At 43.0% G+C, this 12,353-nt stretch overlaps 1 protein-coding gene across 3 annotated transcripts in view; it reads left to right on the top strand.

The window, feature by feature from the left end:
* The window catches only part of SLC4A4 (solute carrier family 4 member 4), a 246,237-nt gene that overhangs the window by 155,563 nt on the left and 78,321 nt on the right, over positions 1 to 12,353 (top strand). For 2 of the 3 annotated variants that reach the window (XM_061994176.1, XM_061994178.1), the window contains 2 exons: positions 3,708 to 3,868; positions 6,506 to 6,685. In XM_061994176.1, coding sequence (XP_061850160.1) covers positions 3,708 to 3,868; positions 6,506 to 6,685 — 341 coding nt within the window. The remainder of the gene's footprint in view (positions 1 to 3,707; positions 3,869 to 6,505; positions 6,686 to 12,353) is intronic. The other variant, XM_061994177.1, reaches the window with a different exon arrangement.

Genomic DNA, 12,353 nt, shown 5'->3' with positions numbered 1-12,353 from the left:
CATCCCCCTACATGTGGTAACATTTCTGACTGTAGGTGATGTCAGCTGCTGACCAGGGCTTGAGGGTGTCACATTGCCTGGTTGCACATCATGGTGTTGGGCTGTGGGTCACAGTCGAGGGCCATTTTGGGAAACCATCCCTGGCATACAGTAGGTTTCACAACACAACCCTGTAGAGGCATTAGAAATGGAGGATTAAAAGGGAAGGTTTACTGCTGGTATAAGGTAACCTGGAGATTTTAGTCACTGGGTACTCTCTGATTGTTTTGTTGGTGCTCCTAATCGATTCACTTGGTGCAGATGGACAAGGTCTTGCACTAACAGGTGGATATTTGCATTTCAGTGGCAATTACAAGAAATAAGGAAAAGACATGAAATGGATGAAGGCCACCAGTGTATTTTGAGGGTCAGTACTGTATATTTGGTGTATCAGCCGTAGCATGGGGATTGTCATTGTACAAGGCAGGGAGATGGTAGAAAGATCACGAGGTTACAGAGAAAAGGAATGAAAAGACTTTGGAATGGGGGATAGCTTTTGGGTTTTAATCTTTCATTGTGGTGTGTTTTTTATTATATAAGTTCTGTCAGGCAAGACATTCATATCCTTCACCTTTTGCACATTATAATATTAACACATCTTTATTCCCAATCCTTTCTGAAGCTCCAAAAATAGTTTTTAAAAGTGGCTCCTGCATCTTGGTCAGCAGAGGTCTGGCTGGTGGTCTTCACATATATGCATATCCAGACTGTCTTCTTGTCTCCCAGACGTGCATTTGAAGTGCAGGTTGTTATTATGGGGGCAATCAAGTGCGCTGGTGGGAGATTTTTCTCTCAGGCCTCAGCCCTTTGGAGCCAATGATGCTGACAGGTATCTGAATTTGGAAGTCGCCAGTGCCAGGATAGCCTTGCTGGAGCCATCAGCAGAGTTTCCAAAGCCCAAGGAGCATAACAGGACTTGGGTGTTATATGTCACACCTTGCTGTTTCTCTAGCATGGTCATGGCAATGCTTACGAGCTGTTGCAAGTGAAATACAGCTGGCAGACAGGAAGAATATGTAAATGTCAAGAACAGATCTGCATAGAAGCGAGGAAGGTAATTCGATTGCTCAAATAACAGTGGAGGTAATAGTTTGCCTTGAAACAGTAGGTTGCTGCAGACAGCTTTGCTTTCAACACTCAGGGAAACTGTTGAAAGCTGTGCAATTCCATGTTAACGTGATAGGAAGCATTAACCCTGTGGCTGTCTCTCTCGTCCTCTCCATTCTTCTCTACCCTCAAAGTCCATCACTTTTTTTTTTCTTACGCTCAGCGGCTGCCCATGAAACTTTCTAGTTGTGAATGAGCTGTTCTGCACAAGCAGGTGATTTTTAAAAAAACAAAACATAAAAATTAAGGCATTTGTTAAATGTATGGAAAGCCATGTGGATAGCTTTGCTTAACTCAGGACTCAACATTTTGCGTGGGAGATGGTGTGCATCAGGGTTTCAGTGGGGACTTGAGAACCTAGTGCTGCTCCAGAGTGTTTGGAAGGCACTTGACTGGTGGTGAATTCTGTTTGGAACGAGTGAGCCTAAACTCTTCCCAGGGACGGAGTTATTCCAGGGACTGCAGCGAGATGGGCAGCTGATAGTTCAAACAGTTTGGGAGTTACTGTTTGTTTTATTGTATTTGTATTGGGGATTATAATGTGAAAAGTAAACAGAAAGCAAATATTGATGGCTTTTCACTGAGAAGACAAATGCTTTGTAATTTGCAGCCTTTATGCTGTTGCAGTGTAGGCTGCCACCTCATTCACACATAATATATAGCCTAAAGTCTCTTAGATGTTCTAGGAAATACCTAGATTTTCTGAACTTAATAGAACCTTGTTAGTCTGAGAGGAAAATCAGTCTTTTAGCTTGAGTAAAAAAGCAACTTTAAAAAAAAAACCAAACTAAAAAAGAGATTATTGCAATTGAAAAGCATAATTGATTAATCCTCAAGTAATACATTTCTCAGCATTAAATATAATTTTGCTTGGTGTTAATAATATTCTTTTGAACCAATTTATGTTACATCTGTGGTTGCTGTCTTAATCCACTTATATTAATCACTGGAATTTTAATTTTCCACATATATTAAAATAATATCTCAAGGTAGGATTAAAAATCACTTCTGCATTGCAATTAAATGATATTAAAACATCTTCCTTTTCCTGCATGTCAAGCCTATAGCAGAGCCATTGCTGGCTGCTGCAATAAAGGAAAAAGACCTGTGGCATTTCTTTTCCTGGCCCAGGAAAGGCACAAGCCAGGTGAAGTCTCCCTTTGCCAAGGCCCAAGCTGCCCACCTCTGCAGACCCCAGGCTGAATACAAAGGAGCCAAGGGCAGAGTCAAGGCTGGAGGTGGAGGTGGGCTGCATCCTGGTGCTCAGGGAGGTGAAACTTCCTGCTCCCCTGCTGTTGGGATGTGGTTTTAGGGGTGTAAAAAGTATTTTGCACAGAACAGGATTTAACCTTTGCTCTAATCTCCAACTAGAGGTAAGCTTTCTGGTTTTTTCAGACCAACTTTGTTAAATCATTAAACAGCTAGAGAGCAGAGAGAAAGAACGACCCCCTTGATTTGTGCCTTTTCCTTTGGTTGCTCACTTGTTCTGCTAAGAACAACTTCAGATTTGGTTGAGAGGTGCTCCTCACCTCCACCCACAGAATCATAGAATGGTTGGGGTTGGAAGGGACCCCTAAAGATCATCCAGTCCAACCCCCCTGCAGAAGCAGGTTCACCTAGATCAGGTCACATAGGAACATGTCCAGGCGGGTCTTGAAGATCTCCAAGGAAGGAGGCTCCACACCTTCCCTGGGCAGCCTGTGCCAGGGCTCCGTCACCCTCACAGTAAAACAGTTTTTTCTTATGTTCAAATGGAACTTTTTTGTGTTCCAGCTTCGTCCCATTACCCTTTGTCCTGTTGCTAGTTACCATAGAAAAAAAGGGATTCCCCAACCTCCTGACACCCACCCTTTAGATATTTGTAAATATTAATGAAGTCCCCCCTCAGTCTTCTCTTATCCAGACTAAATCACAGACACCCTTTGCCTCATGCCAGCCTGTGAGGATGGGCAGTATTACTCAGTGCTGCTGATTTTTGGCAGCAGCTGAGGTTTTCAGATTTTATTGTCAGGATTTGAATACTTGAATACAAGTCACCTTCTCTCCAGAAATGCTGATATATGTTTCCCTCCCTTCTCCTCCTTTTCCTGGAGTTGTGGTTGTTACCTGATTTTCTCTCTGTTGGGCCTGGGCAGTCGAGTTGTGGTTGGTTTGGTGCAGTTTTAGGTTAAGGACTGGGTGTGCAAAGCAGGGAGGGAATGACTGAGTCTTAGCTGAGCTGCTGAAGGTACCGATGTACTCTTGGCCTGGAGCAAACATCAGCTAAAGGATGTCAAAGCTTAAGTCCTGATGAAAGCTATTAAAGATAACATGTTTTACCTCACATTTGCAATAGCTTACAAGCAGGCAGTACATTATCACCACTCAGCTGACACATACCTATTCATTAAGCCTTTGCAACTTGATCATGGATTTGTGGCCTCAGAGACGTGTGGGGAAAGGCGTGTGCTTGAACTTGTTGGTATGCCACCATGGTTCAGCTGTTTTGCTTCGCACAGAGATGTGTGTCTGCAAGGAGCCGACAGCTTTAACACGAGTTGCATTGCTCTGCTCTCTCCTAGGTGGATCAAGTTTGAGGAGAAGGTAGAACAAGGTGGGGAACGATGGAGCAAACCTCATGTGGCCACCTTGTCCCTGCACAGTTTGTTTGAGTTAAGGACGTGCATAGAGAAAGGCTCAATAATGCTAGATATCGAGGCTTCCACTCTCCCACAGGTAGTTGGTAAGTAAAGCTGCCTTGGCTTTTTCCCTCAACTCTGCCCTACACATTTTTATTAACTGATGGTTTTAATGAAAAGCACTGGTTTTTCCCTAGAAGAGGAAAGTAAAGAGATGATCCTCCAAGGAATAACAGGGAAAACTAGAAAGTACATGGAGAAAGATAACAGATAAATTAAAGGAGTTGTTCTCAATTTGAGGAAAAAGGGTAAAGGGATCAACTTAATTAGTGTGTATCTTTAACTGGATTTTTGTGATTGTATAAAACTATTTGGACCCTGAAGCACATAGCTTAAGATATATCCTAAGATAATGTTACGTGCATGTGAAAGGAATTGCAGACACTGACTTAATTTCTGTTTGCTACCAGAAACATGGCATGTAAAAGGCCAGAGATACCCAGAAAGTATGACTTTGTGCAGACTGCTTTCAGATGAGGTCTCAGGCTGGGCCCTGAAGACAGGCGAGGCTCTGGATGGGATGGGTGCACCCTTCTAGCAACAGAAGGTGAAGAGCAGCCACAGTACCAGCTGCTGCTTCACTCTGCTGAAAGGGATGGCAATTTTTTTTGCAGTCAAAATAGCCGTGGCCTGGGCTGCCACTCAGTGACATTGCTGAGAGCTATACTGTGTTCCCAGTGACGTGTGAGAAGACAGATGAAAATAAATTTTAAAAGTGAGCCATCCAGTGGAGGTACATTTAACTAAAATGTACCTCCTTCTAAAATGAGAAGCCATTATGTGAAAAGGTGTAGAAGCGCAAAATGAAATAGAACTCCCACGAAACTCAGTGCTTTATTTCATGTGATCATCGCAGGAAGCAGACTCAAAATCATCCTGACATGAAATTATCATATATCAGGTGTTGCACTAGTTTGTAAGAACTGGAATTAAAGAAGCTGCCTCTGATGTTATCTGCAGAGTTTTGAGCTTAGTTCTGTAGGTGCTTATGGTGGCATTTATCTTCCTTTGTTTCGTGTCTGTGCATCCAAATGCACAGCTTTGCCAAGTTTAAAAAACACCACCCCAAATACCTCTGAAGTTTTGTGCTGAAACTAAACTTGCTTGAGAAGATAGCAGCTGATGTCAGTGATCCAAAACTTTAACCCTCCGATATTAGATTTCTTTTTGAATTGACTTCGAGATGTCACCTTCAATATCCTTCTTCAACACATAAATGAAATCTAATTCTTGGGAGATCGAATTACAAATCAGCAGTTGCTGTAACACCGTCCTGAGTTGGGGCATTTTTTCTGGTCCAGATCCTTAATGAGATAGGTAAGTACGTCCGAGAAGCCTGCAGCCTTGCTTTCCAGAATTTTTTAATCATGAGTACTTAGTGGATGTCTAGTAGTGACAGGCAGGAAAGAAAAGCTCAAAGAGCTCTCCTTGTTGAGTTGTTATATCAGAAACATGGAGGGGAAGGAGTACTTGCCAAATGGAGAAGGATAAACTTATTGAAGGCAGGTGTGCTGCTCTGAAGGAAATATTCAAAAAATCACTTACAAGAATAATGAACAACAAAAGCTTACAGAAAAAGGACGTGTGACAAAAACAACCCTTTTGCCAAACATTTTCTGTAACCATACCTACGTGCATACAGTCATCCTTTTTGGAGGGTGGATAGAAGAACTAGAGTTCTTTTTCCCTAGTGATCTGAAAAGGCATTCATTCTTGGGCAGCATATAGAGAATGACTTTCTGACTCACTGAGTTAGCAAATGTGATGCATGTTCTGCCTTCTCTTTCACATAACTTTTATTATTAGCACAAATAAAAGTTACTGGTAGACAAATAAGAACTGCCACTTTCCCTCAGGGGACAGCACGTTAACTGAAGTAATCAAGGAAGCAACTTAATGTGAGATGTAATGCACAGTAGAGGTTGCTAATAAATCTGGCTACCTTTTTTCTTCCTCTTCTGGAACAAGGGAGCAGAAAGGAGAGACTCAATGGAAAGGGAGCAGTCTTTGTAATGGGTTTAGGAACTTCTTTTCCTGGTGATTCAGTTAAAGGCAAAGCCACGTCCTGTGACAATTGAAGCAAGTTCTGCCTTTTGTAGTTGCCATCATTTTACTTCAGTTCTGATAGTAATTTAATTAGTTACTCATCTCCAGGACTGTTTACTGTTGTTAGATTAGGTTTTAGCGGAGGCTTGTGAGGGTGAACTCAGGTCTCGATGAATCTGATAGAAGTTTTAGCTGTTATTTTTGGGAGCATACTGGGACTTGCAACGTAGTTGTAGCTTCTTGGCAAAAATACAGAGTCAAAGCAGATTCCCTTTCTGAACTAACAGCCATCTTATCCTGGCTACAGCCTATTATAAATAGGCTCAGTGAAAATAACATATGAAAATATCAAAATAACAGAAGGGAGCCTTGGTGCAATAGGTATGTGTTGTTGGCTGATGGGCTTTGCTGTACGAAAATGCTTGTGTTCTGTTTCAAAAGAAATGTCTAAAAGACATTCCCATTGAAAATAAAAGGTCAAAATGTGGTAGTGGTTTGGAGGTGAGAAGGAAAGCCTTCAAACAGATAGGGTGAAAATGATCTGCCTCCCCCATCCCCAGCCTTGATGTGCCTGAGTTGTGTGCTTTGTGATTAATTGCCCTCTCTTCTCCCTTGCCCCCTTTTCTGTGTGACAGAAATGATTGTTGACAACCAGATTGAGACAGGGCTTCTGAAATCAGAACTGAAGGACAAAGTCACCTACACGCTGCTCCGGAAGCACCGGCACCAGACCAAGAAATCCAACCTGCGCTCTCTGGCTGACATCGGAAAGACCGTCTCCAGTGCAAGTAGGATGTTTTCCAACCCCGATAATGGTAATGCAGAGGCTAACTGGCTATAGCCTTTCCTTTAAAGCAACCCACCAAACTTGCCTGCCAAAAACTAACTGCATTGCCTTGACAATGCTTTTCTAACCCACAATTAGTGTAGCAAGACCCGAGCTGATGGCACATCAGTGGTGGGCTCTGAAGGCTGCTTTGGCCGTGGCACATTGCTCTAACCATATCTTCACTGGACGGAGGGGCAGAGGAGGGGAGATGTCAGGCAAGCAGCTGAGTGCGGGAGGCACAGCAAGAGGCAGAGAGATGCTCTTGCAGCTGGCAAGTAGGAGATGATATAGAAATGACACGAAAGAGAGATTTACCACAAAACTTCAGCCATGCCTGAACCTAAAAGGCTGATGATCGGAAATGTTTGGGCTGAGACAAAACTTTTGTGTGCGCTCGATTTCTTTAACAGATGGTGTCGATGCCACTCTTGGTCAAAAATTACCTGATCATAACATCTAGCTTGCATTTTGTTACCATACAGTTGTTGTCCAGTGTGGGTAAAGCTGATTTCCATCTTGCTTTATTCATCCTAAGATTTTTTTGTGGTGTATGTTGTGAATATGTCTCCCTGTCTCTAAAAAGGGCAGAATAGATAGTGGTGTGTTTATAGTGGTGTCTGTAAACGTGTGTGTGTGCGTGGATGCAGACAGCTATAGAGGCCTTGGCAGTGGCTCTGTACTTACCCATACATTGAGATTTGCAATCTTTATGTTAGTGGTTATCAAAAAAGAGGAATTTTAAGCTTGCTGTCATGTCCTGGAGTTCCGTCAGCTGCCTCCTGTTGTAGTCTGAAAATTTGTCTGAAAGTTGCCATTTTGGAATACCCAGAAATGAAAGCAAGAGAGGAAATGATTTTCTTCTTGCTACACTTACTTAAGGCCTCTTAGCTTTCTGTGTTCTGCTTCTAAAACGTACCCTAACATTTCTCCCTAACCTATTGTCATACTTGATTAATATTTCATATGTTGTATCATCTTTTGCTTTTGCAATAGGGGGGTGTGTGCATGTGAAGTATATTTATTGCTCTTAATGATGCATCTTGTCATGTACAAGTGCCTTGATAATGCAGTGATTAAGTGAATAACACAGAGAGACAATAACATAAATCAAGGGAATGTCTTGGGCATGCAGCTTTTTTTAATGTATCCCCTCAGGATTCCAGTGGAGCAAAGCAAGGGATTGTGCTTTGGAAAGCACTGTAAAAAAATGCCAGTTCTGGGGAAGGAGGATGCCCAGATGAGGTGGCTGATGAATGCTCAAGAGAAGGAAGCTTCTTCCAGAGCATGCTGCAGTGAGGGGAAGGGCTCTTCTTAGTATCACTAGGCTTGGCTTTTGGCCTGCAAATTCCCATGTGCCTGGAGCAGGTGCCATGCTAACTGGGTCATACACACGGGTGGGAGTGCCCGTGGAGGGCTAAATCCAAGAGAAGTGGTGTTTGGGAGCTGTGGCCAAACTGTTGCCCCTCAAGCCCTTCTGCTCATTTTTTGCTAGCCTCAGGCATAAATGTATAGGTGCCTCGTTTTTTTGCCCTTTAGTCAGACAGGCACTTCAGATGGCTGGAGATACCTCAGGCATATCAGGACTGGGCACCCAGCGGGTAACTCATGTTTGATTTTAGTTGGGATTCCAGCACATGCTCTGGGGCTTTCCATCATGTTCTCCCCAGTGTTTGTATGGGAGGCATCTGCTTCCTGTTAAAAGGGAACAGCTGTTTCAGGTAAATTGCATATTATTTGCAGTGGTGTCTATAGATAGAAGTGACTACCACTCTTTCTGGACCTTTGGAAAGATGAACAAGTTTGCTTGAGAAGAAGGATCCTGGACTGTAGCCATGCTGTACGGGAGGCAAGACACAAGACGGACTTGTCTTTGGCAGGCATCGCTTGGTTGCTTCAGTCGCTTTGTGTATAGTGTAGCGGATGCCCTCATTTCTCAGCTCCAGCCTCAAACCTGTGTCCTGCAGGCAGGCATTGCCACACCAAGGGTTAAGGGAACACAAAGAGATGTTTCCAGGCTGGTCCATGGTCTGCTTGTGATTCCACAGGAAGCACTAACACTGGTAAAGGACCAGGGAAGTGATTATGCTCCTGTGCTTGGTGCTGGTGAGGTCACATCTTGAATACTGTGTTCAGTTCTAGGCCCCTCACTACAGGAAGGACATTGAGCTGCTGGAGTGTGTCCAGAGACAGGCAATGAAGCTGTGGAAGGGTCTGGAGAATAAGTCTTACTAGGAGCAGCTGAGGGAGCTAGGGATGTTTAGTCTGGAGGAGGCTGAGGGGAGACATGATCACTCTCTAAAACTACCTGACAGGAGATTGTAGCAAGGTGAAGGTTGGTCAGTCTCCTCTGCCAAGTAACGAGTGATAGTGACAAGAGGGAAAGCCCTCAAGTTGTGCCAGGTTAGGCTTAGACTGGAGATTAGGAAGAACTTTTTCACTGAGAGGGTTGTTAAACATTGTCACAGGCTGCCCAGGAGGTGATGGAGACTCCATCTCTGGACATACTTAAAAGCTGTGTAGATGAGATTCTGAGGAACATGGCTAGTGGTGGGCTTAGCAGTGTGAGGTTAGTGGTTGGGCTTGGTGATTTTATATGATTCTATGATTCTCTCACGTTGCCTGGGAGATGAGCAGGTGTTGGGAGGGCCTCTGTGTTTGGGCAGGAGTATGCTTTTTCCTGTGTTACAGTTGAAAAATAATCAAGTTGACTGTTTTATTCTGAGTACCCATCTCAGTGAGTTTCTAAGGCATAGAAATGCAAAGAAACCTTTAGGATTGACTGTATGGCTTTGCTATGATTAGTTCCACCTTCAAACACAACAAGAGTCTTAACTAGAGGGGTTAAAATGGGCTCTGTTTGCAGCATATATCCACTTTCCACCTCTGTATTGTGTATGTTTTTACTGCACCATATGCTTCTAACAGCTTCCTCTTTTTTCAGCAGCTGGTGAATGCCGAATTCTTCCTTTCTGCAGTTTAAGTCATTCCTTGAGGAGCCATCCAAACCTCAGGGTGTTAAAGACAAATTAAAACTTACTTAAGGGGTTTGAAGGTAAAGCATGCTCAGCGTATTATTTAACTATACCTTGGATGGTAAGCTCTGTCCCTTTAGTGGACTGGTTCAAGAGAAAACAATAGCATGCTTATCCTGGGAGGAGTGATGCTGACAAAGGGCGTTCATCTAAGTTCTCACTGCAGCCTCTGCTTATTTTTCATGGCTAAAGGCATCCTTTACTCAGCTCTGAGGTGACTTGATTTTTCATTCATTTTTTTGGTCTGGTTTGAAGAGGCTGTCTCAGTTGGACTGATTCTCAAGAAATTCTCTCCTGACTCTGCTTAGCCCACTGGCTGACCTTCAGCCTCTGCTTTCATGTTGTTTTGCCTCTCTTTTCCCACCTGGGATGTTTATGTGTTATGAGAACATATCATGCATTATGTTCTGTGACAGTTCAAGTGCTTTGAGATTTACAAAGGGAAATGCTTCATGAATAGTTGTTACTGTTATCTATTATTTACACTTTAATGAAAAAGTAACTCCAGAATGTATCTGATCAAGTTATACCACGCTCTCTGGAATTCAATGAGTACCTCTCATGTGCTTCTAAAGGCAGAATTTGTCCTTTAGACAGATAAAAATTTAATGAGGTCGACAGGAGTGCAGCTGTCTCTCAACACAGCTAATCCCAATCATGAAAGTGCCATCAGCCTCAAGCACTCATAAATTTCCCTGGTGTTTCTTTCCAGGTGGGTATTTCCTTTCAGTGTCTACCTTTCATTTCAGAGTTGGGAATGCTTTCATCTAATATTCATGGTGCTGCCGGGTCCCTGAGAGCAGCAGCCCCTCTGTGCTTGCTTCTCACCCCTTGTCTAAGGAGGTACACAGTCTGAGGTATTTGGGAAGCCGCTCAGCTTTCGGCTTGGTACTGCTGTTCTTAAAAGGGGAATCTTCACATTTCTAGTTTACCCATAACACACCATGATGTAAATTATAAAACACTCTGCACATTTAATGGCCACAGTTTCTTGAGTGTTCATTAAGGACTGTTAATTACTGAAGCAGAATCAGACCTTGCTGTAGGTTACACATAAAAATATGCAACTTACTGGCTCTTACTGGGCAATCACAATAGACAATATTTACAAATATCTAAAGGGTGGGTGTCAGGAGGTTGGGACATCCCTTTTTTCTATTATATCTAGCAACAGGACAAGGGGGAATGGGATGAAGCTGGAACACAAAAAGTTCCATTTAAACATAAGAAAATATTTTAGTGTTCAGGTGAGGGGGCCCTGGCACAGGCTGCCCAGAGGGGTTGTGGAGTCTCCTTCCTTGGAGGTCTTCAAGACCTGCCTGGACACGTTTCTCTGTGCCCTGATCTAGGTGGACTTGCTTCTGCAGGGGGGTTGGACCAGATGATCTCTGAAAGTCCTTTCCAACCCCTACCATTCTATGATTCAATGACTTGGAAGCTATGATTTTTATAGGCACCTACTTGTATTAAATTACTTTTAAAAACATTCATTTAGGAAACATTTTAGCATAATGTTGTTAGCATGGATTCTGCCCATCATTTTTCTTCCTTTTTCTTTTTCAGGGCAGTTAAGCTTAAACCTCAAATGAAATAATGACACATTTCTTCCAGGGTATTGGTTAGATCTAAAATCTGGAACTATCCCCTGGGCCATGGCTCTCAAAGCTATTGAGGTTCTATAACTCACTTATTTCAGAGTGCCTTAAAGAACAAAGTCTGAGGGGATCTAAAATTTTGTGTGCCTTCATGATAAGCTTGTATAAACTCCTGTTCTGGTATTCTGTTTAATAATAATTAAAACTTCTGAAAGTGTCCAAAAACATTCTTTATACATAAAGCAGAAAAAGGAAAATACTCAGGAGTTGCTAAGACTTTGCCTGTGGAAACGAAGGTATTTTCACTCCATTGTGTATTGTTGGCGAGTTCTCCATAAAGCACCCCATGCTGTAGCTATTCCATGGTCTTTTTTCCATCTCCTGAGCTGACCAAGTCCTGTGCAGTTACGTGAAATACATATAGAAATTCAGCCACCAAAGAACCGATGACTTACCCTGCAGCCAAGGCTGATGCCTGAGCATTTCCAGCCATTGCAGACCTCCCCAGGGATGTCTGTGGCTCTCTGGTCCCTGGTAGCAGAGGAATCCTCCACCCCTTCTTTCATTTCACCACTTGTTTTGAAGATAAGACTTGGTAGCGATCAGATTGGCAGAGGCACGGAACTTTTGAGCAGCAAAGGTGTGCTGAATGCTTTTTTATTCACTGTTGCGTCATACAGATTGATATCTGGAGCATGCTTGTGGGAGGATGTTTTGTCAGAAATCCTTTTGCTCTCAGGAAAGAAATCGGGCAAAAGATGGAGACTTCCTGTGTGACAGAGGATGGAGGAGGATAAATCAAAGCACTCCTTTGCCATCCCTTCAGCAGGAAAAAGATGATTATCAAAACTCTGAGCAGGCAAAGCTGTACCAAATAATTACTCAATTACCTTACAAAGACACGGCCCTTTTCATTTCTTTTATTGGTAGAAGATTGAGCTGGAGGAAGTGTTCAACAAGGACATTTTGATTTGACGTTTCAGTTGAACTCCTGCAGGTTGGGGTTGGTTTTTTTTGACAGTTTTTT

The sequence above is a fragment of the Colius striatus genome, chromosome 3 (genome assembly GCF_028858725.1).
Source record: "Colius striatus isolate bColStr4 chromosome 3, bColStr4.1.hap1, whole genome shotgun sequence".
In the NCBI taxonomy this organism is placed as follows: Eukaryota; Metazoa; Chordata; class Aves; order Coliiformes; family Coliidae; genus Colius; species Colius striatus.
The sequence above is the reverse complement of the archived record's forward strand: the minus strand, read 5'-3'. Positions and strand labels throughout refer to the sequence as shown.